The sequence below is a fragment of the Anopheles coustani genome, chromosome 2 (genome assembly GCF_943734705.1).
Source record: "Anopheles coustani chromosome 2, idAnoCousDA_361_x.2, whole genome shotgun sequence".
Lineage (NCBI taxonomy): Eukaryota > Metazoa > Arthropoda > Insecta > Diptera > Culicidae > Anopheles > Anopheles coustani.
The window spans coordinates 39,504,994-39,530,934 of NC_071289.1; the positions used below are offsets into that span (position 1 = coordinate 39,504,994).

Below are 25,941 nucleotides of genomic sequence, written 5' to 3' on the forward strand. Positions count from 1 at the left end.
AGCTTAAGCTGAATTTTAGTTCGTAGCAGTTTAGAAAATATGTGTTCTTATAATTGTGATGGCCGAGATCCAAAGTGCTAAGCGTGCCATATTGAAAAAAAAAAAGATTCTATCAAGCCCATACTTTGTTCGTTTATAAGGTCCTTCATTTGGGTTCGGAAGAAAGGAACCGCGTGGCTCGTAAGTTCGCTATAGCGTGGCAACGTACACGCTCACACACTCACACGCACCCTGTCCGTTGTATTGCAAATCCGCGATGGTCGGTCCGCGCTCACCACGGTCACCCGGTTTCGATTGTTGTCACCTTGTGTTTGCACAAACAGCCGTTTTTCCTTCCTTCCTCTCCTGCGGCTGTGGTCGGCTTGCGAAATGCGATTGACCGCAGTCGTCCCCGGAGACTGCCATGCATGGGCAGCCGTTTGCCGTTTTCATCATGTCCCCACAGCTTGGCGGCCCGCCCGGATCGGATTGGAATCTGGAGTTGACGGTGAGATATTTGGCAGGCCACGCGGTGTACGCTGTTGACCTCCGGCAGCCTTCGGAAGCGTTCGCTATACACTCGCCAGTGCCCTGCGTTGTGGTGGTACTTGTCGTGCTCCATGGGGCAGCAGCCGGCCCCCACTCCACTCCGCGGAAACCGCTCGCCCCTGGCGACTGCTCCCCGTCCCATCCGTATGTATGTATATCGAATCATTCACCTTCGATTCAGCGCGTCGTGTCGCTGACCTGCATCAAGCCATCGAGGTCCGTCCATCCGGCATCGCACATAGTTCAGCTGATCTCACTCGCACGATCGCCGCGCTTGTTCTGGTCGACAGAAAATCCGATGCGGAAGAGCGCTCGTCGCGACACAGTTTGCTGGGGACGTGGTGAGGTGCATGTTTTGAATGATTTTCCAGCCACTTCTCCTTGCGCGGGGCGCGATCGCGAGTAAGTCTCATTGCGTGCTGATCTTGCCCGTCAACCGCGCCATGCTCATCTCATTCTCATCTCATCTCCGGTTTCAACCGTCGGTGCGGACGCGTTGGAAAGATCATCGCACTGTGGTAACAAATGGAGCGAACGTGGGGCAACGTGTTTTATCCCCACTTCCCCGCAGGCCTTGTTTAAAGTGACCGCGTGTTCTCGCGTCGCTCGCGGCAATCTGTTTGGAGCTTCTAAACGCGTCTCATATCCCGTGCTCCCCCCGGGCAAGTATGTGTGTTCGGTTTAGCTGTGTGTCGATGCAAGCCAACTCAACGCCACACCGTGGCCTGCTTTACATCGCTTCTGGCCTGAGACCATGACGCTTGGGGAGAACCGGGAAGCACCTTCCATCCCGCTCGCACTCCATACATTCTAACTCGCTTCTCATTCGCTCGCTTCCCGTGATGCGGATGGGATTTTGTATCATCCTCTGTGTGGAGAGTGACCGTCTATTTCCTTTTTATGTGGCTAACGACTTCGGTCGCTGGCCGGTTTAGCCCGCCTTCCCACCCCGCACCCCGTCGATGATCGTTACTCATCGCGCGCGCACTCATCCGCGCTTCCGCGCTGCCGGCCTCCCCGGGCACTGTTCAACCCCATCATGGTTTCCTTCCCACCGGACAAAGAATGATGGAGTGTAAATTTTGATGGAATACATTCCAACCATTTCTCGCTCGCGCCCATCTCGCGCGCCCGGTTTCCTGCTTTCACATGCTGTGGTATCGCATGTCGGCGGTGCGTTCCAGCGGATGATGATGGTGGGGAAGATGATGAGAGAGAACTAGAAACAAAAATACTGAAGATGAATTCCCTTGCCCAATAGAATAACGTGTCAGCAGCGCCGCGCAGGAAGAATGTTCTGGATTTACCAAAATTTTACCAACCCGATGAGAGCTTCCCGAAACGATCGCTGCGGCCTGGGGAGGAAAGCATCATAGTGATCAACCTTTTTGATGCGTGTTTAAGGTAACCAAACACACACACACACACAGACGTAATAAATCAAAGCAGCGAAGTGCATCGAATTTGAAACTCTCGAAAAATCAACTTCGCTTGGTCGCGGGCCTCAAATCGTCTGCCCAAGAAGGGCTAAGGCACCGCAACATCTCGCTCACTTTTCCTTCGGTTCAACAATTTCCCTTTCGCTGGTTTCGTGGTGGAAAGCGGTTCTGTTCGGCTATGCCTGCTTGTTTCCTGTGAACGGAACGCGGCAGGAGGCCAAAAACCGGGAGTTAATTATGGATATATGTACTGCGCATTATCGCGCGCGCTAGCAGGAACCGATGGCGAGTGAATGAGTCAGAAGCAGAGCTCCCACCAAAAACATAGAAAGCGAGGAAGGGAAAAGGATCTATAGCAACATCTTGGTACGCACCACCGCAAGGCGAGAAGGCAAAACTGAAATAAAATGAAGCAGAAAAAAAACAAATCCACTGGCATCGAAATGTACTTTCCACATGGAATGGAATATTTTCTATTTTTGGCCATAACGTGCTACTAATGCTGCCGCGACATGGCCCTCTAGCGGTGTATGGGGTGGGTAGCATGTATCCGAACCACCAAGTGCTGCACGCCTGCCAGCGCCGGGACCGATGCGCTTGATAATGGTTTTGCGGTTTAATAATTAGGTCTGTTGGGGTGCTAAGCGGACAATGTGGACAAAGATGTTTGATGGCTATTCCAGGGAGTGTAAGGAATATCGATTGCTTGGAAAAATTGCAAATGGTTGCGAGGTTCGCGAAAAAAGTAAAATCATCGATCGATCGATCATCTCAACACTTCAAATATTGAACGTAGTTTAAGTGGCATGTTTAAATGTATTTTCGTACATGCCAATGCTATGAACTTATTCTAACATATTTTCCGTCTAGATCGTTTCGTACCAAAAGAAATGCGGATTGAAACCAACAAACGTTGCATATTATTCGCTTTGTATTTTTTTCACATAAATCTCATGGACATGATTTCAACAACGGACATGAATTTAAAAACCACATTGAAACATATTCATAGTTTAAAATTGGTAAAAGTGTGCCAGGAATAAAATCAAACCATGTTATGTTGAACCCAAACGTATCCAAAAGATGTACACTGCACTTGAAACACAAAACACAGAAATGCGTGCAACACACCAATACGGTAAAACAATGGACACCGACAGAAGAAAATCAAACGAAACTCACAACACCAAACATTTTCGTCGCACCGCGTCGTCTCTCGATGAGTAAAACGGTCTTTTCTCGCGTTGCTTTTATCAGGTGGACTTAGTGTAGTTGAGGACAAAACATTTTGAAACCATATTAAGAGGAAACATAAGAAAATGGGGGAGAGGGAAAACTCTTCCAAACAACAGCATTTGCGTGGGAATGCGGGAGGAAGTTTTTGGAAGTAACGCAAACTTGGGGAATACCCGAGAACGATCGATCAAGTCAGAAAAACGGGGGATGTAGTAAAAGGGATGTGAGTACGGGAGAATGAACATCGCCGTGTCTGCGAAAACACTTCCTAAGGTAAATCAACATGTAATTCCGATGGTCAATTATATTTACTCTAGAGATGTTTTAAAACTCCAAAATGCAAGTGAAGTGGGAGCAAGCAAACAAACCACATAAATAATATAAACGCATACAACCGGAAGCTTTAGGATTGATCCTAACCAACATGTATACATCAAAACTGATTAAGTATGGGGTGCTGTTCTAAAATGCGATAAGTATGCAGTGAAATCAAGGAAAACAAAACTACGTAGAAATAGAACAACCAGACAACAAATAAGAAAATCTGCATAACAAACATACCTAGCTTGAACACTATAGTCGTGGTTTGCTCATCGTTGAGAAATAGATGGAAAACTTAAGAAAAAAAATGCTTCGGGTGTTACATACGATTATGCTGCGCAAACTCGCAGAGCATCATCGTTTACATTGCGAGAGTGGTAGACCAAACTGCACAACACAACGCCGAGGCCAAAGCAGCTTCCGGAAAATTGGGGAGGGAAAAACCAGGTCCCAGGATCGGTGGTAAGACGAATCGAAGATTAGCTTCAAATTTTAATCGTCGTTTTTCGGAAAACGAGTCTCCCTTCCCCGCCGCTCTATTTCGGGCGCCTCTTCATTCAAACTTATACAATCAATCAATAACTCTTTGTAAAATAGTACTGTTAAATTTTGAAACTGAAACAAAAGTAAATCGAAAAGTATAAGCTGGTAAACTAAAATACATATCTTGTGAATCACTTGTTGAACATTTACATTCATGTTGTTAATAACATTAAGCAAAAAGGAAAGGTTGGGAGACACAGAATAAAAAATCACACCACAAAATCAAACGAAAACAGGCTAGTTCAGGCAAACTGACGATCGGCTAATGTAGGGCAAAGTTGAACAATTTGGCGAGTAACATATGCATGTACCGGTGATCATTGTGAGAATGTGCGCTACACCAGGAGAAATTAAAGGATCGAACCAAAGAGTGGTTGGAAATTGAACACATCGATTGTTGTTGTTTGATGAACGTAGTGATGTAATATGCTTAATGGTTGGGTAAGAAAACTATTAATGGCACAATAAAAACTTTACACACACTCCTAAGCAATGTAGATCGACACAGAACGAACTCTTTTGGGGGGATAGTGATGATTTTTAAGGGACAGAAAACATGAAAACAGCAACATGACCATACTTATCGCTCTCTGGGATAGTGCGACACTTTAACCACCGAAACAATACACAGCTCGATCGTAAACTCTGTTTAACTTGTTTTTACTCGATCCAAGACGCTCGTCTTGACGCTCGTGGCTTTCGGTTCCCCTTTCGATCTCAAGAACTTTAACGTCACAAAACATGTTGTCACCCATACTGTTGTTTCGCTCTCCTGTTGGGGCGCGTTTTACGCCAAGTGCAAGTATTGTCTAGGATAGAACGCCTTGAGGTGAACAAACGCAAGAAAGCACACAAACCGCAGCCCATCGATAAATCGAAACAACAAACTGGTGACGAACCACCTTTTTTCAATTATTTGAACACCGAAACCCGCCAATGAACGATTTCAAACAGGTCGTTTTCACGATGCAAAAGTGCAGCAGAAAGTGCAATCGCACACAACATAACACAAACTTGTTTTAACCTAATTGCAAATGTAACAATTCCGCGTGACTTCCCGTTTCGTACTTCCACGGTGATCAACAATTATAACTGAAGAAACCTTGTTGCCAGATCTCCACATCACCTTGCTAGACGTTGGTCCATGATTGGCAGGAGATTTGCTAAAAAACCAATAACAAGCAACTCTATAATAAAAAGAAGTGTATTAACGATAGGCGAAACCAATTGTGAAAATATGCGTTGTGGTAGTTTCGTGGTGAGTGGATAAACATTCTGGCATAAAATTAAAACCAAAACAAAGGCAAGAAAAAAACACAATTTTTATAACACATGATCCAAAGCCGTAGCAAACGTAGCTTTAGATCCGATCTGAACTGTACTATCTCTTGGCGCAGCAAGAATTATAAATCAAACAAGTGCGCAGGCACAAATGAAATCTAAAACCAAACACATCAATCAGCTTCAAGAAAAGGAGAAATGGATTGAAAAAAAAACATGTTATACACTGTCCCTAAATTGAAAACAATGATGGTATTTGAATTAATATTGAAACTACGAAATGAATTGTTAAAAATTGTATTTACCTAATAATATTAATGATTATTGAGTAGTATTTCTTGTCTGGGAACAATTTTTTACGAAAGACAGCAAAATTAACGATGAAAAGTCATTAGGGATTTGTCGAAAATGATGTACATGGGAAGGGAAATTACACAGGAAAACCTAATCAATCTGTGAACTGAACTAACTGTGCGATCGTGTGAAGGTAAAGGTGAAAGGGGAAAATAAAAACTGTAGCCGTTGATGCAAGGACGTGTTATCAGCTACCAGTGTATTGCGATAAGAGAAAATGGAAAATTTGCACCGTGTACTGCGTTCTACGTTGCCAAGTCGTTATTGTAGTTGCCCAAAACCCCAAAGAAAGGAAAACACACACACGTTACAGGTTTGCACGAGAAAGGACACGAAAACGTGTTGTTTCATGTGTGTTTTCTCACCCTTTATCTAGCCACAGTTTTAATCGGGATGGTTTTTCCACGACGTGACAGAAAACATGTCTTTTCAAGCGTTTCTGGCAGAATATTATTTGTTTTGTCGATGTTGCCGTTTGAATGGTGAATATAATCATTCTCGATAAGCTTAATTTGGTCGCTGATGGTGACGAGAACTGGTCCGCCATCCAAAGCATAAACTCCACCAGAGCACAGTTAACCGGACCGGGGCGAAATAGTATTAAAGTATGTTATAGTCCGTTGTATTGTAACATGGTTGAAACGTAGGCATTAGACTCTGGTAGACCTAACAGCAACTGCAATTATTTGGCATTTCTTTTCCCGTCTATGAACTTAGAGGTGTAACAGTTGTGCTAAAACTATCGTCAAAGGAAAGCCGCTATTGAAAGATTTGTAGGATATGTGTGCTTTTTTCCTTATCAAAACAGACAAGCGCGAATAGCGGAGACAATTGTAACCCAGCATAGAGCGGCTCTCCTTGCTAGGACACTGCATTATCAATATAACTGCATTTTTTGTATCATTTCCTGTGTCTGCATCTGCAACGATGCGGAGAAACCAAAAAAAAAAAAGAAACATTACATACGCAACTTGATAAATAATACTATCGTGTAAGATGGAAACTACTTTGATAACTAAAGATAAGTGTGTTGCAACAGTGAACTGTCAATTAATAAACAAAAGCCATGCTAGACATTTATCGATGTCGTAACGGGGAGTGAACTAGGGAATTATTGTAGGAACTAATATTTAAAATATATACACAACAATGAGAACACACCATAAACATGCTCCCTCCTTCTCCTCCCGATAATCTTCTATTTGCCTGAACCTATAGTGCACTGAAGAGCAACCGTTGCCAGAGGGAAATAGGAGAGGACAAAGAGGACAAGACTATTTTTTGTACGGTTTTTCCTAAAGTTAATCACCTGGGGCCACGGCAGGAAGCCCACCGTGGATAGGGCTGCTAATTTTCCGTTTGCCTGCCACCGGCTTCCGAACAGATCTCCACCGAGATTTGCAAGTGGATCAATCAATCAGCAAACACCCGTTCAGAACGGGTGCGTTCTTCGAAAGAATGGAACTGTTTTTCTTACTTGTGTTTTGAGTGCTGGGATTTTCTAGACCGGCACTCTAGGCACCTTTCTCGTGTTGTGCTAGCCAAAAATAAAGTTAATTTAAAATTTGACGCAGTGATCGATAGAGAAATTTATTTAACCAAATTCGTAACCGGTGGAAATTTTCATAAACACCCAACTTTCTAATGCGTGTTTATTAGTACTATTGAAAATGTGTTTAATCCTTCGACGCAAGGGAAAGATAATACGTAACTGAAATGAAATGCATATGATAGCTTGGAAAGTTTGTCGCGCAAGTATTATCGCTACTACTAGCATCGTCACCCACAACTAAACCATATACTTAGAGAAATAAGTTGCTTGCCAGTTACATAAATTTACCATGAACTCGCACTGTGTCTCTCCCCCTCTCCCTCTATCTCTCTTGGTGATGAGCATACAAAATGGACCAAAAACAAAGTTTCTAACCAATCTGTTCCAATTTGCACCGTTTATCGCGTAGTGAGTCGTTTCGTTTGGATATCTTTTTCGATAAGAACAAATGAGCAAGGGAAAACTAAAATAACAAAAAAAAAACTATAAACATACTGTGGAACGAAGTATTTTACTGGTCCCACTGAAGTTGAATTGAATTTACATAGCAAAATGAAATGTTGTCGTAGTGAATTATGCAAACAGGAAAAAGGAACAAAAACTAGAAAAGAAAGAACTCAAGTCAAGTTGAAGAATACATTTCATTCTTGAATGGACAAAAGAGAAAAAGAAAAACTCATAAGTAAATCAACACTCAACTACGGTAATGCGAACGACAAGCAAACGTAAGAAAATTGAAAGAAAAGTAGAGACACACAAGAGACAAGGGATGAGAAGAACGGTAGACACGGGGTTTTCTGAAAAAGGGATAAATCTTTCAAATCAAGAATAATCATCAACTGCAACAATAATAAGTAAACTATAATGGTAAAGTAAATCAATAAATGAAACAACAACAAAAAAAAAAGAAAAACTCGTATAAGCAAATCATCACTGTTACTTGATCTTTTTACACCATCTCGGAATGTTTGAAGGTTTTTAGTGGTTAAAACAATGCTCTTAGTGATCGTAGTGAGAGTGTGTGCGTAGATGATAAATGTAAAAATGAACCGGAAGCAAACAACCCTTGCTAACGCTGAGTATGGTGATGACGATGACGATGGGTGATGAAGATGAACATAAATTCGAAGGTGGAAGTGGAAAGGCTTCAAGATGGGTCATAACATTCTAAACTAAACCAGTAAAGGTAGGGAAACGAGGTTGGAAAATGAAAAAGGAAGTGCAACGTATGTGCGACCGAGAGAGAAAAAGGAAAATGTGACGGATAGCGAGTGAGGAAAGCACTGTGCTGCAACTATGGGAATCAATTATTTACTGCATGCTGCAACTTGTGAAAGGATCTGAAAATGCGCGGTGTGTGAGAGCTGTGGGACGAAAGTGGGACTCATTTTTGGCACTCTTTCCGTCGTACTACACGTGCCCAGTACACACATACGCAAAGGAAAAGGAAATCAACCAGAAAAGCAAAACAAAAAAAAAGGAAAAAAAAATCACGAAACATGTTAAAAATCTTTTTATACTGTTGACTATTTTCTGTGTACACTTGTAATCGCTAAACAATCAGCAGTTGTGGGGATAAAACGTGAAGCAGGACAAAAGAATGCTTCCGGGTGGATTGTTGGGGGGGAAAAAGTAGTACACGAAAGGTAGGCAAGGGACGCGCATCGAACCGACGATCTTTGTCATTGGAATAAGCAAACAAAAAGACTAGTAGTGGATTGCAGGGGCAGTGAAAAAATATGTGCATTCTTATTTGCTCCTCAAGCAAAATTTTGATTTTATGTAAAATGAGAAGAAAAAACAAAAAATTGCTTCTTGCGTCCGACTAGAAAAACAACCGAGACAAACCCTTCCGTCGCATCAGCAATAGTGCTTTTAAGTGTTGAAATGTAGCGAAACGCATGTCCATAAGCTACACACACCTAATGCGCGTTACCCAACGTGTTCTAATGGCGATTGTGTGTATGTGAACATAGGGATACGTTATGTTTGTCTGATTAAAAATTAAATGTTTAACCACCAGTCACTTCCACCCAATTCATCAATTTTAGCACTGAACGAAACACGCATAATTTTTTAACAATATTTTAGTCAAATGAAAAAAACATGTGACATTTTAGTTTTTTCCCAAAAGTAGCACTATCGCGTTCATCGATCTCGCTGAGCCAGTTGTCCTCGGTTCTGCTCTTTGTTCTTGGTAGGGGTTTTTACTTTCTTTCAAGTTGCCCATAGAATGTAAACCTACCGTATTTGATTTGATTTTGTGCAGCGCTTCCTTTGAACGGTGCAGCATATTTACACTGAGAATGGTTTCAAATGTTCTAACTGGCTTCTGCTCCGCTTTGCCCTACACACTGCACTGTAGGAAAGGTGGATAAATATGCAACAGGAACGAAGACCGAAGGTTGTGCAACGGAAATGCAAGGGAATAGCAAAACCACCCCCCGGAGCAGGAGAACTGCATATGCACAAAACTGGGAGGGTGATTTGAGGGACGCGTACATTGAAGTAGAGGAAGGGTGAAAATAGAAATGAAAATGAAGAATCGACTCGTAACTAAGCGCTACCTTTACTGTGTAAGTCCGTCTTTTGAGAGTTGTTACAAGCGCTGGCAAAGGGCGTAGAACGACGGGGAGGGAAGCGGCGTTACCACACCGGTTGGGTTTTGGGTTGAGAAGAATTGCTTTCGAACGAAAAAAAAAATACACTATTGATAAAACAAAAAATATATTTCTTCCTTTCGGAACTGACGGACGAAGAAGGGCATAGGTTAAAATGTGTGTTAGTGTGTACGGAAAGGACAGCCTCGGCCAGTGTCAGCGGGGAAGGGAGGGGTAGGGTGACGGGGAAAGAACTAAGGAACCCCATATAGCCCTCCCCTGCTACCCCCGGTGCCGATGACTGACTCATTTCCGATTGTTCTTTACTCGTTCGTAAGATTAGTTAAGATTGAGCCGGCATGCCGACGATGTTTCCTGGTCGGTCGATCTGTTTCAGCGTATGGGTGATCGGCAACAACATGGCTTACATATTACTATTTGTGACTGATTATTGAAATACTATATAAGATACGTTTTACTATCTACTATCGACATTCTTGATACACATGGATATTGTTTTACCGTTTTTTACGTACACTGTTTACTACATGAGTGTTTTAGTTTTCCATTAGCTCGCAATTGTGTTTGAACGCAGTAGGCAGTTGACGGTTACAAAGAAGAACAAAAAAAATATCTACTATCTGACCCCGAGGGCGTACTTTATACGGGAGAGAAAGAGCTACTGATGATTAATGCTGTCTTAAGATAATTTTATAAACATAATTTAATTGTTTTCCCTGCATCGCAATATACCAGGGTCGAAGGGTTGAGCGAAGCCGCTAGAAATACACACAACACCCTTAACCAAGGCACATGTAAGAAGCTAGTCATATTCTTTAAAAAAAGTCATAAGAAGAATGAACAATATTGTGGTTTGTTAAACGGTCGTTTTTATCCTTTTTTTTTACACAACAACAACACGCATATTCAGAAGAATAGCAAATCCCTCTCGGGCTCGGGAAATGTTTTGCACCTATTTACTTTTGACTCACTTCAATATTTTTATTGTTATGTTTAACAGTTTTTAAATGAGAAAAAAAACAAGGTAGTTTGAAATGAACGTTTTGATAATGCTGTAAAGAGGCGCAAAGTGTAAAACGCAAGCAAGAAGTAAGAGAAATATAAAACCAAAGGAGAACGTAAGCCAACCTGATCAAAGAAGGAAATAAGGAAAACGAAAGCCGTACTCGATGCAAATACGATACGAAGCTAACGATGAGAGTGACATAACTCTTGATCATGGAGCGAAAAATCGATATATCTTCACGCGTTGCAAATCGCGATGGCAAAAAAAACGATAGAAAAAAGAAACGTAACCAGCCGGAAAACGATGCACGGAATGTGAGGCATGCGGGGAAAATCGATTAATTTTTGTACTGACACTAATTATCTACCTACTAAAGCGAGAAGAAAGGGTTATCCTTTTTTAACGTAGCAACATATGTATTATTTGTATTATCCTACATGAAAATTTCGCAAATAAATAATTTATTCTTAATTCGCCCGGTGTTGAGCGTTTTAATTTTTCCATTGGTCCGAAATAGTCCGTAAGAATTGGAAAGGCAGTAGCAAAACTATTGTCAATCTTATAGGTAAGATTATAAAACTTAATTGAATAAAAGACAACTATTTGTACATGATAGATTACTCTTTACGAACATCGATGGAAAATAAACCATTCTTTACATTACACAAACCTACATTTATAAATTTCTGTTTCTTTTTTCTGCTTCAGTATAACACTGAGCAAATACTTCAAATTTTCTTTTTTATATATTTATTTTAAAAACTTTTCGATTTCTACATTATGCGGTCAGAGATATTTAATAATATTTAAAATATCTGCTGTAAAATGTTGAATCAAATACATTTTACTAAAAACATTTTGCTTTTTCTAAAACATCTAAGTTCATTCTTCAAAACCAAAAGTTGCTAAGTTGCAATTTTAAAGTTTGAAAGTTTCTGGGACTACGAGTTTACTATACTCTTGTTATTGTACTGTATTAAAATACATGATGAATTATTACATTTTTCTGTGCCATCAAAAGGTGCATATTTCGTTTACCGAGTCAGTTGCCGTGCTGAATTTTTACTTTAACAAAATCATACAACTGTTTTACAAATAAGAATATACGACATTACAATAAATACTTATTTTTTACTTTTAACCGGTGTTCGAATTCTTTACCATTCCAGATCGTATTGATGGCTAAGAAAAGCAAACCCTCCCAACACAATATTATTTCCCATCACTGTTTACTCTGTTATCATCACATCCAGCGGTTATAGCTGTATTCTTTTGCAAAATAAACGGAAAACAAAACAGAACATCAAAGGGACTTACTGCACTACATCAAAGAGTAACGCTTGCCTGGGCTAATCGTAGCGTAAGAAAATAGGAAAAACATCCTTCCTCCAACATGTGGTGGGCGTGTGACGGAAACGTATCGTGGCCCCCAAACACCGATTGCACACTCGACGCTGGGCCTTGTTTAAGGCCAGCGCCGTACGGGATAGTAACGAAATTTGGAGCCCCCGCGCGGACTGATTATTGCGGGCTGCACTTACCTTGGCTGGGTGTTTCTTTGAGCAAAAGCGAAAGGGAGAGAACGCGAGTACAGAATGGGCAGGGAAATGGGCGATCGAACATAGAAAACGGCTGGTAAAACAAAACCCCGCGATATGTTGCATTGCGTATCGAGTGCCGGTCAGCAGCAGCAGCAAACATACACGCGGCGAGTGCATATGCACGATTGGTCGCGATCGGCTGTATGGGTGGGGGGGTGGGTACGAGGGTGCGAGATGGGTGGTTCGCGAGCGGGGGCTCCGCGTGCTCGATTGCGATTGGCATTACGAAATGCACCCGCACCGAAATGGATTACCGGTGTTGCTGGCATGGAACGACGGTGCGCGGGTGTTTTTTGGCCATCGGAATGGGTTTCCGATATCGAAGCGAGAGTGTGGGGTGGCGATGCAGGGCATGGCGTTTGGTGATCGAACCGAAGGATTTTCTTAGCGATCGGGCAGCGGGGGCTGCACGTGATGATCGTGCCATTAATTCGTACTTTGTGCGGTACTCATTTTTCGGAACACGTTCCCTTTCGGCGGCGAACGGTGGCTTTCCAAATAGGTGGGACCTTGAAGTGTGTGCTGCAAAATGGCGCTCAAGGGTAGGGATGGAAGGCGAGGCACGCCAGCCGGGCGGAAGTGCCAGTCACATTTCGTCGCCGCGGTTTGTGCAATTTGAATGGATTTTTAAAAGGAAACATCTGCGGACTGCGAAGTAGATCAATGCTACTGTAATTGGTGTGCCCGAGGCTTTCCTGTGCAGAATATTAGGAAAATTCTGAAGAAAACGTATTAAGTTCAAATTGCTTTTGAATAGATGAAAGCAAAATCTAATTTTATTTAAATTTAAATCGTCCACATCTGGCACAAGAAGCGTCCTAACTGTTATATTGTACGATATAAAATGATCATCAGAATTAGATGTGTGTGTTGAAAAAAACGGAGAGACTTTACTTTCATGGCTAATATTGTTTTATATTACGCATATTTGAAAATCAGACCATCAAATCTTACCATTGCTTGAGAAGTATGTAAAAGTATTCTACAACCTTGATTTTGGAATAATGTTTGTGTTTATGCCTTCCCATCAATCAAAATGGTTATTGCGAAGAAAAAATAAATCGATTGTCTCCATTTTACTAGCTCAGTTTTAATAGCTGCCAGAGGAAAACAATATCTTATTTCATACTTTAAATTACAAACGACCAAAAATACCTTTCCTAAATTGCATGCTCAAGTAATTTACAACACAAATCAGTAATTAACATTTGACTAAAGTGACTTTGAAACACATTGCAAAGGCTTACCACCGGTTTTGAGGATGATACGACAAAAACATTCTTTTTTTATTTAAACGGAAACAATTTGATGAACTGATTAACAATTGTTCGCTTTTGGAAAATAAACCAATTTTGTCGATCGGCAATAAAAATACCTCAATTGCGTACGGTGGTAAATTATTTTTTGTATACCGATACCACACATCTTGCATTATCAAACATGTAACACTTTTAATCGGTTTGTCGAACCGACAACCGGTATAAAATATTATTTTCGAATGCGGTCGATTGCGACAGTTTTTTTTATTGTTTCTTTTCCCGTATGCTGCACCCAACAAATTGTTTATTTACATTTACGCCCGACCGAGGAAGTGAGGCCAAAAATTAGAGCAAACCGCGCTGCAACCGACCGCCGCTTAGTTATAGGTTAATCGTTAGCGGTCCTTTTGCGTTTCCAGTTGCCTTTTTGCCCATTCTTATGCCGCGTGCCTTTAAATGTGGCTCCGTTTTCTTTTGCGGACCGCGATTTTTCTAGCGCTCGTTGTGTAACGCCGTGGGCAGCACGCCTCGCAATCGCTGGCAGGACGCAACAACGTGCGGTGTCGGTGTTATGTTTTGTTTCCCTGCACATCGCCCCCAAGAAGGTTCGCTTTCTGTTGTTTTGCTTGTGGTTTGCCTGCTTTCCTCCGTAACGCAACCGGAGGGTGGCGAAGGTGATATGCTGTGTGTCGTTTGTCGTTCGCTCGCGCGCTCTAGACACGCAAAACATGCCGCGTTTTTCTGTCGTTTTTCGATCAAAACGGCCAAGTGCAGTGTGTGTGTGTTCACACCCATGGAACGACATAACGATAAGGAACGATTCCCCAGATCCCCATTCGGACACGAAGGCGCGCGCGGTTGTGAAGTGGTAAACATTTTGACACCTTACCAGCGGGGCGGAATGGTAAGCGACGGAAGCAAGGGGCAGTTTTGCGGTGTTTTATTGTAACTATTATTACTGTTAAAAAAGTAGGTTGAACGTATGCACCTCCGATGCAACAGTACACGGTTCCGTTTGTAAATGCATTTTAGTTTAGCAAATGGGAACATTGCTTCATGTCTCTTACAGACTTGTTTTTCGGTTTTATTTTATTTGAAACCGAAGTGAAGTTAATGTTAAACAGGTTTAAATAACACAGATTTTTATTTATTGCATGTGCCGAAACTATAACATGGTACGAACAACGTACGAAATCACTAAAAAATCAGAAGAAATAAGATAACCTTCTTCCAAAACTCTACTTAGGTTTTCGCCTATTTTTAAAGCGGGTTTATCTTTGATAATATTGACATTTACAAAAACTTAAAACAAAAGCATGATCTTTGATGTGTTAAAAGATTTTAATTTAGACCAATTTTGATTTCATTAATTTTGTAAATTTTATTTAACTAGATTAGTTTATGTTTGAAACGAAGGCAGATTTAACAATTAGTGAAAATTTGGCGAAGGAATCGATTCACGATGGACTCAAAATGTTTAAAAAAATCCTAATTCTTGGTATGGTTCTTGTTAAATCATTTTATTTGATTTTTTTTTTCTTACTTTACATCATTTATCAATTTAACTGTTCCTGTGACACCGTGTATCTTTCCATTTTTGACCGATAGCAAACTTGGACATACTTTCTCTCATTGGAGCTTTATCGGATAACCCATCAAAGTAGTTCCTCGTCAAAAGATGATCATCAGTCGAAACTGGCTTAGGCTTATGCGGAATAAACATAATTCACACCAAAAGCCAACAATCAAACGTGCCTCTCTTGGCACTCAATGTGGACGTAACATGATCACCGAGCTCGTTGCTGTTTCCTTCCGATTCTTCGAAACGGCGAAAGTAATTAAAACCCTTGCTGTGCTGCCAAAGACGGCCCTCGGGGGCCCAAGGGCCTCCTGCCTTGCCAACCGTGCGAGAAGCTTGCCGCCTTGCGCGAAACTTGTTAAAACGTGCAGAACAGCCATTACCGGCCATTCGACACCCGCTGTGGGTGATGGGAGGCGAGGTGAAGAAGTAGAAAGGGCAGAACCACCCCGAACGGTCGGCTCGGGGAGTGGAGGAGAGGAAACCGCCGTACGTGAATGGACAACGGAGGCGAAAACGGTGGCGCGCGCGCGTGAGGGACGCAGAGACCTTGATCTTCAGGCAAGTCTCTCGAACTTGAAAGAGAGCAGCACACGAAGTGTTGGCGCTTGCGGACTTGGGGAGGGGGAAGGCCATTGAACCACGGCGGAGCGTGCGAATGGCTGAAGGAGCGAAGATTTACAAGTACCTTAAAAACCGCACATGAATTAGCATGGATGGGAAACTGGCGAAAGACAAAACGAAAAACATTCTAAACCGGGCAGCGCTGTTGCTTGCTCTCCGGTCGCTGTAGGCTCTGTGTCCGGGCGGAAGTTGTCCGAACAAAACGATCACGTACGTGGCGGAGGGGTGGCGAGGGCGGGAAGAAGGGCGGGGGGGGGGGGGCGACACGAAGCGGACGACCGGTAAAAAAAAGTGAGGTTCGGATGAGCTGTTGGAGCTGAAGAAGCCGCTAAAGCGGCTGAAGAAGACATAAATCGGGGACTTCCGTTCCATCGCGAGGCCAACGAACGCGAAGAATAGGTTTGGTGATCGAGAGAGATGTGTTTGAAGACCAAAGTTACAACCTGATGGCGGTACCACCTTCCTCTCGATCGACTGCTCGAGCCCGTGGAATGATAAACCACTCTTGCTTTCGTCGCCTTCTAGTCCGTGCCTCCTAAGAGCTAGGGAAGACTACACATCCTCTTGTGAATTCCAAAGAGGGCTCTGTTGACCACATGCTGCTAGGTGCGAGGAATATCTTACGGATCGACACACGCACTGTTGATAGCTCGATAGCCGAATACCACAGCTGAAGATCCCCTCCGGAATCGATCGGACGACCACACCAGAGTCCCTGCCATCTCACGTTCTAGGCAGGATATCCCCGGGTCAGGAAACGATATTTCGCCACGAGGGATGCCAGCGCACCGCCGTTTTGCAGACGGCCGACTTCCTCCGTTTCAAATTGGAGGTTAATGCTAGTTCAAGGTTTCTTCTTCCGCCTCTTTCTGCGCCTTCCACCATCCTCGCGAGGTTCCTGGAGATGGCTCGACTTCGCCGTTGGTCTTGGCTGGTGGGCAGGAACCCAAACTACACACGGGGGTTGGGCGCAATTAGGAGAATTTGACGACTGCCGCCACAACTTGATCAGCGATGGGCCGATGAGTTTGCTTGGTGAGCACGTTCAGTTGCTTTTCTTGATCGGTGGGAACGCTGTCTAGGGGGTGCTTAGTATGCCACTCTGTCACCGTCGATCGTCAGCTTCCAGGGCCACGCTACTCGCTGCTGTTCGGATGGGCGCTACCGCAACCGCATGCTTTCGGTTTCATTGACCGGCTAACCCTTAACATCGTGGTCCAACCGAATTTTGCAGCTTGTTTTGCGAAGAGAGCTTAGGAATCTTTCAATCTTCAATTTTACAATCACGCTGAAAGAAGGTTTGTCGATATTGCGTGCCAAAATCCCCTGCAACGTCATGAACACTTGTTTTCCTTTGTTTTTCAACGGCCGTTTGATTCGTTTATATATTTTGTCTCGTGCATTTGTTTTACAACAAATAAGACCGCGTTAAGCACTTTGCGTTTGTGTTTTCCTTTTTTAAACACAATCCCGAACTATATTTTTGCTGCTGTTAAACAGTTGCATGCAATCATTTGCAGTATTTCGGCTAGTGTTTTATCAGCGTTTGTTTTGCCTAGACTTTTTTCCCTACTTTTTTTTCGTGGGGTGCCAATTTCACAGTTGTTTCACATCAAATAAGATAGGTTTAAGCGTTTTGCCTTTATATTCTCCTTTTTTAAACGCTCTCCCAAATTATATTTTTGTTGCTTTTGAACAGCTAAACGCTACCATTTGCAGAATTTCGTCTAGTTTTTTATCAGTGTTTGTTTGTTCCTAGTTTTTCTCGTATGTTGTTAATTGTGTTATGTTTTTTTTTGTCGAACATATGATCGCATTTATTTTTAGCGTTCCGTAAATCTTCAAACAATATTCCTAGTTTTACAGACCGTCTTAAAATAGTTGGTCATCGAAAATATGACAAATATTTTACAATATGAATTTATCAGTTTATTTGTAGCTACCAAATACAGGGACCTCAAATAAGATTAAAAATGTCATTATTTAAGCGTCATTTTATAATCACATGCATTTTATAATTCTATACAATCTAAAAACTATTATCTTAAAAATTTTACTGCACATTCAAACTATTTGTACCTAATAAATGAAAAGTTGTTTCTTTAAAGACGAAAAAGGAGGAAAATTGAAAGTGGGATCCCTCAAGGGTTAACCATGCGGACCGGTGACAATACACAGCAACAAGTTCAACACCGGTCCGTAGACGAACGTAAGATAAGAAAAATAGGAAAGAAGAAGAATCTTCAACTCGCGATGGTACCCCCGGAATCGTGTGAGGCAATGAAAAAGCGCGAAGGCTGCCATGTGTGTCTGCACATGTGTGTCAACAAGATCAAGTTCCTCGGCGGGCGCAAATGTGACAGTAGTTGCGATATTTCGGAATCCATCGGCCCCGAGAAAGGAAGGCCGTCCGGTTGGAGGACGAGGTCCGGGAGGGTCACTTCTGGGAAAGGGAAGTCCTCGACATACAGCCAGCAACTCACAAAGCAAGGTGGCCCGCTAAAAAGGCGGTAATACAAAGCACAAATTATTGCCAATACGGCTCGATCGATGGCTCGGTCAGCTTCGGTCAGCCGATTCGCACACTAACCGGTCCAATTGCTGCTGGACCTGCTGCCGATGGCGATGATGACGAAGGCTCTTGACGGTTGATCTTGATCTTCAGCCCGCGTGTCAATGAACGCCACATTCGCGCGAATCCGAAGGTAATCGTGATCGGGAACAGGTCCCCGAGCGGACGAACGAACTCCGGACGTACTTGGAGAATGTTTGCTTCGATAGCTCCGCTCTGCTGCAGAGTAGGGTGAGGCAGCAGAATTTTGCGTGGAACGCAAAAAACCACCACCTTCCCGATCACACGCGCGCTTCCAGCCAATAATAATGATCGCTTTAGAAATCGCCGGTTTTGATGTTCCTTACCGCCATTTCCCTAATGTTTTTTCGTTCTATTTTTTTCTCTTTCTTCTCATGTTTCTTCATTCGCCCGATCACGACTGACGGATGCCGGCGATCGACGATCTTTTCGGTGGAGCAGAACCATGAACCACAACAGCACAGTATCGAGTCATTCGCCAACTATTTCATCGGGTTTATACGCGCGCAAACGGAAGAGTAAGTACACGCATCATATCATTACACAATATTTCATATTCATATTTCTTTTTTGGATAAATGTCAGATTGATCTCTCAATATTATTGCTAAAAAATAAAGATTGTGCCGGATATAACGTTGTAAGAAACAGCATTTATGACATATTTAACTCTCTTTAGATCTGCGGTAAGCCGTATTTGAACAGAAGATAGAAATTGTTAGTATTCTTCAGGTAGAATTCAAAACTTTTTGATTTACTGAAATCTTTATTTTTGAACTCCTAATCGTAGTTTTGTAGATCATAAAACTAACCTACGTGAACATTAATTAAATATTTTTTAAATAAAAAACCATCAAAGAAATTTCTATAAATTTGTTTAGTAAACGTATTGCTAGAACCTACGGACAATTGAAATCCTATCGATCAGGCTCTATTTCTTAAATTTTACTAGAATGACATCCTATCTTACATTAACCTAGAAACACTTCGAAAATGTATACCCAGAATGTATACTCTGGAAATGTTTAAGTCTCTTTTGATTCAAAAATTTACTACAAGTCTCAAGCTGTCTGAATTATGTTGAATGTGTTGTACTTGTTACGTGCAATTCGACAATAATGTTTTTTTTTTTGGCTGATAATTGTTACTATCGGAATGTTCTTGATTTGTTATATGCTTTACAAGAGGTGTGGCGCAATTATCAGAGTTTTTGTTTATAAACAACTCCTAGCTATTTTAACTCGTTTTTGTTCACACTTTGGAGACTTTCGAAAAATTCTCCAAATAAAATTAATGAAATGCACTTGCTATATTCCGCAAGAGAACCTAGCAACATGCTGCAAGCAAAATGCCGCCGGGAACCGGGTGTGCTGCCCGCATAAAAACGAAAGTTCTTTGGCCTCTTGTGAACCGCGGCCCACCGCCTCCGCTCGTCTCGCCCCCCCTTCTCCCGTACAAGGAAACGATCTCGAACTTGAACTTGACTGATCACCGGATTCACACGGGTTGCGTCGTCGCGCCGCGAGTAACAAGTTTCCGGCGCGATTACTACAACCTCGCCTAGCCGGGTTGGATGGGGCGGCAGCGCACACACTATAGTGCGACGACGACGTTAGTCGCTTCGTTGCGTTCACCCAATGGGCCTTTAGGAAGCCCCATGCAAACGCGGACAAAGTGCGACCGAGCGGGAGACGATGCCGTGCGACAGCGGAGAGTGGAAAGGAACGCAGGGTGTTCTGAGCTGTGCTGGGGGCGGCGGCCGTGACCATGAGGCGAAGCAGGCGGCCGTTGTTATGCGCTGGCAACGTGCAGAAGAACCACTGCAGGCCCGATGCCAAGGGGCCATAGGCGGGACGGGTTGGGGTGCCTAGGCCTTTGCCCGTTACATATTCCACCGAATTGCGGTGCCATTTCGAGCCATTCATTTTCCTCTTCCGATGCGAGGTTGCTGGATGGTTTGCAGAACGTTGACTTTTTAAGTGCGGCAAATGTTTCCCGCGCACCGTAATGCCTTACTGTTCCGTCCCGTGGGCCTTTTGTGCAACATTGAAGCACTCACATATACGGACTTTAAAACCGAGCTTTTATGTTTCTTTCATCCCATGTTTTGGCTGATGATTTAATTGAATTTCATTTAAAACCAACTGTTCGCGTATCTTTCACGATTCTTTTTATAAATTTATTTAAAACTCTATATAAGTTAAATTTCACATGTGCTTGTTATGAATTAAATAAAGAAATTCAGATTTGTCTTTCAGTACTTACCACATCGCTGCTTCGCAGTAAGAGAAGAACTGAAAACTCCTATTCTTATAGTTTTGGAGATCGTACAAATATGCGTACGAGAGCAAGATGAGTGAATTTAAAATTAAAACTTTTGTACTCCGTTTATCAAAGTGATACAAAATTTATCTTTACATAGTAGTTAATAATCTTGATTTACACCAGTTATTAGAGTTTTCGATACAACATATTTTTTTAAATCTCACCACCATTCTTCCAGGCTTGCTTCCAACGTATTTTCCTGTGATTTTCCTATAAGTATTGGGTAACCTAGGTAACTTTAGAGATGCAAATGGCTACATACGGCGGAAACAATTTCAATTGGCATTTAACTTTCTCCCTGAGATAGTTTTTTTTTAAATGGATGTCTCTTAAAAATTGCGACAATTCCTCCTGAATCAGTTTCCCTGCGAGATGGATTGACTCTATCATTTTCAGAAAGGAATCGTTTCTCGCCAAGATGGTTAAAATTGCGACTTCGTGTAGTAATCGATAAGACAAAAGACCTTCGAAATCCAAGGATTTAAAGAAAGAATGACTTTATCTTGTTAATAGATGTGCATTCCATACCTTTTCTGGGTAGAGTTACGAACGTTTCAAATGTAATTTACCTTGAGAGCAACCTCTTTTGTAAAAGTAAGAAAAACGGGTTTCCCTCTATAGATTTTCTTGGTTGTTGTTTCTATTGTATTCTCATCCTAGGAATTACTGACGTCTTATCGTGAAAACGATTTTCACATTAAATACTAACTAATAATTGGTACCCTTTCTTATTTAAAAGTTATATAAACTTTTAAAAAATCCAATAAAGCTCACACGTGTTGGCTAATTCAAAACTCGAATAATTAATCTCGTAAGTTTCGGGCCGAAGGCAAATTCAGGTCTAAGGTGGCTAGATTGCCATTATCGTTGGAATGTATCAATTATCCAATCCGTGTAATTCGGCATTGGTGGAGAAAAAAGCTAGGTCATCGACAGAACGAAGGTGCGGACGAAGAAGAAACTCACTTATTGTGAAGGAAGCCGGATCATCCTGTCCGAGGGGCAAGCAACGTTCGATAACGAGGATTAAAAGCGAGGATCGCAATGTATGTAGCGCTTAGCGTTCTTCAGCCGCGCGTTCAACGACTTCTTTGCCATTCTTGTGAGATGTGCACACACCGCTAAAGTATGCTGCGTGTTGCGAACCTCCCTCCACCGATACGATCTGCCGGTGCGACCGGCGAGGGATGATGATACGAGGGTGGCGGAAGTTAACGGGGTGGCGGGGGGGGGGGGGGGGGGAGCATACAGAGCTGGAGGCAGCGACCGGACCGGGCCACCCTGTCATACGGTGAGAAGAGCTTTTTTGCTCGACCTTGAACTTTCTTGTGCGCGCTGGTGCGCGAACCATTTCTATTTTAAGCCTCGTGATTAAACGGAACGGAAAGGAAAAAGAAAACCGAAGAGCCCACAGAGAGAGAGGTAGAGAGAGACAGAAAGAGCGAGAGAGGTAGAGAGGCATCGAGGCAGCACCAATCTCGTAAGCAAATAGAAAGAAAAAGGGGAACCTAGGGGGGAAACCACCCCACCGGGAGACAAAGCAGATCGAAACAGTAAAGAGGCAGAATAAAGTTGAGTCAGAAGAAAAAAAAATCAGCAATAACTTTACAACCTGTGCCGACAACAAACGCCGATCGTTGCGTTGATCGTTACGGAAGTGTTGGGTCTTCGGGGGTTTAATTACACGCAAGGTGGGCGAGGAGGGAAGCTTTTGCCCGTGGCCCCTTTTTATGTCATTATCGCGGCGACCTAATCTTAATGAGTTCGTCGTACCGCCGTTCGGCCGGTTTGAGCACGTTTTTTCCGTTCGCTTACCTCGTCTTTGTTTTGATCCCGTGAGAATGTGCGTACACATAATCAGCATAACTTTTGACACGCTGAAGACTGATGGGTGGCTACTCTCAGCCCTTCCCGCCTCGCCGTGTCTTAAGAACAACACGTGGACTCAACTTGTTGCTTGGAGCTGCGTGTTTTTATTATTGTGTGCACACCGGGAGACGATTATCTGTAAGTTCTAGCTTTATTATCGATCTACAAAACGCATGTCAATCCGATAAACTGAATGTCAATAGAAGTTTTATGGATTTTAAATTAAATTCAGGTCTATTTCAAAAGCAGCAGGGACGATTGCATGCTGTGTAAGACTATCTTTAAAAAAAAGATGTATCAACTAAGCTCAATTCGATCCGTAGCAAAAGAGATACAAACATAAGTTCTATGATAGTCAAATATGTTGCTATGTTATCCAATTTAAAAAAAAAACACTATCCATTGGATATCTGTGGTTTTAGTTTACTTTTCGTATTCTAAGTTACTTTGCAGAGCATAAAATCCTTTTTATTCCATTTTTTTATTGAAACGATTGGGGTGCTACTAAATACATGGCAATTCTTTTTGTAGAAATTTTAAACGATTTTTTTTTTCAGAATAAACCTTTTGGTTCAACTTCAATTGCGTTTCATCGTATTTTATTCTAATTTTTTCCAATTTCGTCAAATATATTAATGAGTATTTCATGCTTTCAAACCTAATTAAAATTAATAAACATTATTTCATCAGATAATAACTTTAACTTAAATCTCTCAAAAGAAATAACTTCGTTCTTGTTAATTAAATTCTTCTGTTTTGTATTCATATGTCTGGTGCATATTTCATTTTTTTTTAATTTTCACCGTAATACTCTATCATACTTCGATCAAATTTGTTTTAAAACAAACTCTTTGAGACTTACATTACAAACATCCTTCAGGAAGGTCCTTATATTTAAGCTATTCCTTTATTTACACTAGCATTACTTGTCAGCATATTTCTTCCGACCGCTCCACTATGGAGCAAAAAGAGCAAATTGCCGGGATAAAATTCGGAATCAAATGTTTTGCAATTTTTTCATTGTAATATCGTGTAATACTATTATATTACATGAAATTATGATGTTTCAGGACAATCCCGCCAGGTGGCGCTGCAAAAACCACAAATTTTTGGAATTTTCTTTGGGTGCATTTTTTTTTCAATTTTCTTTTTTATATTAACTTAAAGATTTTTTTAAGTTTGATACAAAACAAACTAAATTTACTAAAAACTTTCATTCAAAATATTGTCATTTGGAATATAATTGATATTCAAAGCATCTAACGTGGACATAACGTCTCCTAACGAAGAGCTACTATTTGAATATTCTGAACTTGTACCATTATCTTCTTGGTTTTGAATTGGCAAGGGACTATTACTATTTGAGGATCTGTAATCTACGAAAAAGGGTTTTACTGCGTCTGGGTATGGGATTTATTTTTAATTTTTTAACGATTTAGCCAGAGATATTGTTGAAATGTATGGATCGGATGATTGTAATGCTCTCATAAAAATGTCTTTAATATTGAATTCTCGTTACATTTGACGGATGTGTTCTCTTCTATACCTTCTTCATTATTTATTTCTACCTTCTGCTGCTTCCTCTCCTAAGGATCCCAATTTTGCTGGGACATTTACATGCGCAAGAACTTTGTGGACAGTAGAAGGCATTTTGTACCAACTGTAATGATGTATGTAAAACATGTATGTGTCTTTGTAATATATACTAATAGTTTTTGGATTTGAAGGCTGTGAACAGTTGATGGCTATTAAAATATTTAGAAACCTTTCTATAAGTTCTGTTTCTATTTGCAATATATCGCTCAATTTTTCTATGTTTGAAAAAGCCCGACGACAAATATTTGGTTCATCTACTTTAACACCAAATTCCTTGTACATCTTTTCCAATACAATTTTTTTCGATGATTGTGCATGTTTTTATAATTTTTAAGTTACCTTCCGTTTTTTAAATTCAATTCTGTACGAAGTATGAGGCAAGCATTCGAAAAATCTCATCCAACAGTGCAGTGTAGTAGAATATAAGTCATAAGATAAATTCTCAGGATTTTGATTAAATCCATTTTATAAGTGCTTTACACTGTTCATTTCTGTTGGTTTTGCACCATATATACAACATGTTTGCGTATACATAGTGTCGGTTAAATATGCCAAAATTTTTCCTTCAATTCAACTCATGTAAAATGAATAATTTACCGTCACATAACTTGTTTCATTAAGCTGAATTGTAAAAGGAACTAACCTGGTTACTTGGCGTTTGATTTCATCTACTGTTTGTATAACTTTTTCTTTTGAATCTTTCGCAAACTTGATCACAATTAGCCTGCAAAACCTAACACTTTGGGGCATCAAGTTTATCCAGATGATATCTGAATTGTCACTAATAAATGAAAGACGGATAGGAGTTACTAGTACTAGATATACTAGTAAATCACTGTCTGATGCAGTATTTTCTCCGGAACCATGAATCAGTTGATTGTAAATGCTGTGTCCACTAGATCCGTCAATGCCCCACGAGCGCAATAATACGACGCTTAGTGAATCACACAAAGAAGATGAAAAGTGCAGCAAGATTTCTACTTTTTGCATTTCAATTATTCTACACGCAGTGTGATTCACCAACTCTTGAAGATTAACTTCAACTTTTACAGGTAAGGGTACAAACAGAACAGAATGTTAGTGTAGGGTACATTATTAATAGGAATTGTGGGTATAAAAAGATGGGTTTGTGAGCTGTAGAACAAGAAAAAGCGACCTAATACATTCAAAGCAAACCAAACCAAATTTCATTCTTTGCCATTGACTTGGCTTGTCTTTCCCCTTTTACGTGATGTTCAACCACTACCCTGCTTCACATTTTTATGATACGATCATCGACCTATATTTGATTGAATGAGAATTTCATATATTTCTTACCACACATGATGTTGCATATGGCATGATGGAGACGCCTAGTAGGTGATAAACTATAAGCTTCACATATAAAGTACAGAATAACGTAAAGATGCGCGCGTATGCGCAAAAAAAACTATCATTTATTGTTACAAAACATTCTAGACTATAAGTGGGTATGCATCATATTACAATCTTTCACAATCCTTAGCGATGGCGTAAGGTTAAAGACAGAAAATTGAAAAAATTTCCAGGAGTTTTGCGAAACAATGCTTAATATTTTGTGACTTTCAATTTCAAATTACTTAAACTGTCAACAATT

The 25,941-nt window shown here is 41.3% G+C and overlaps 1 protein-coding gene across 1 annotated transcript in view; it reads left to right on the forward strand.

The window, feature by feature from the left end:
* LOC131264375 (protein disks lost) overlaps window positions 1-25,941 on the forward strand; it is a 101,920-nt gene that overhangs the window by 62,258 nt on the left and 13,721 nt on the right. Inside the window, exon 4 of the mRNA XM_058266678.1 lies at window positions 19,002-19,055. Coding sequence (XP_058122661.1) covers window positions 19,002-19,055 — 54 coding nt within the window. The remainder of the gene's footprint in view (window positions 1-19,001; window positions 19,056-25,941) is intronic.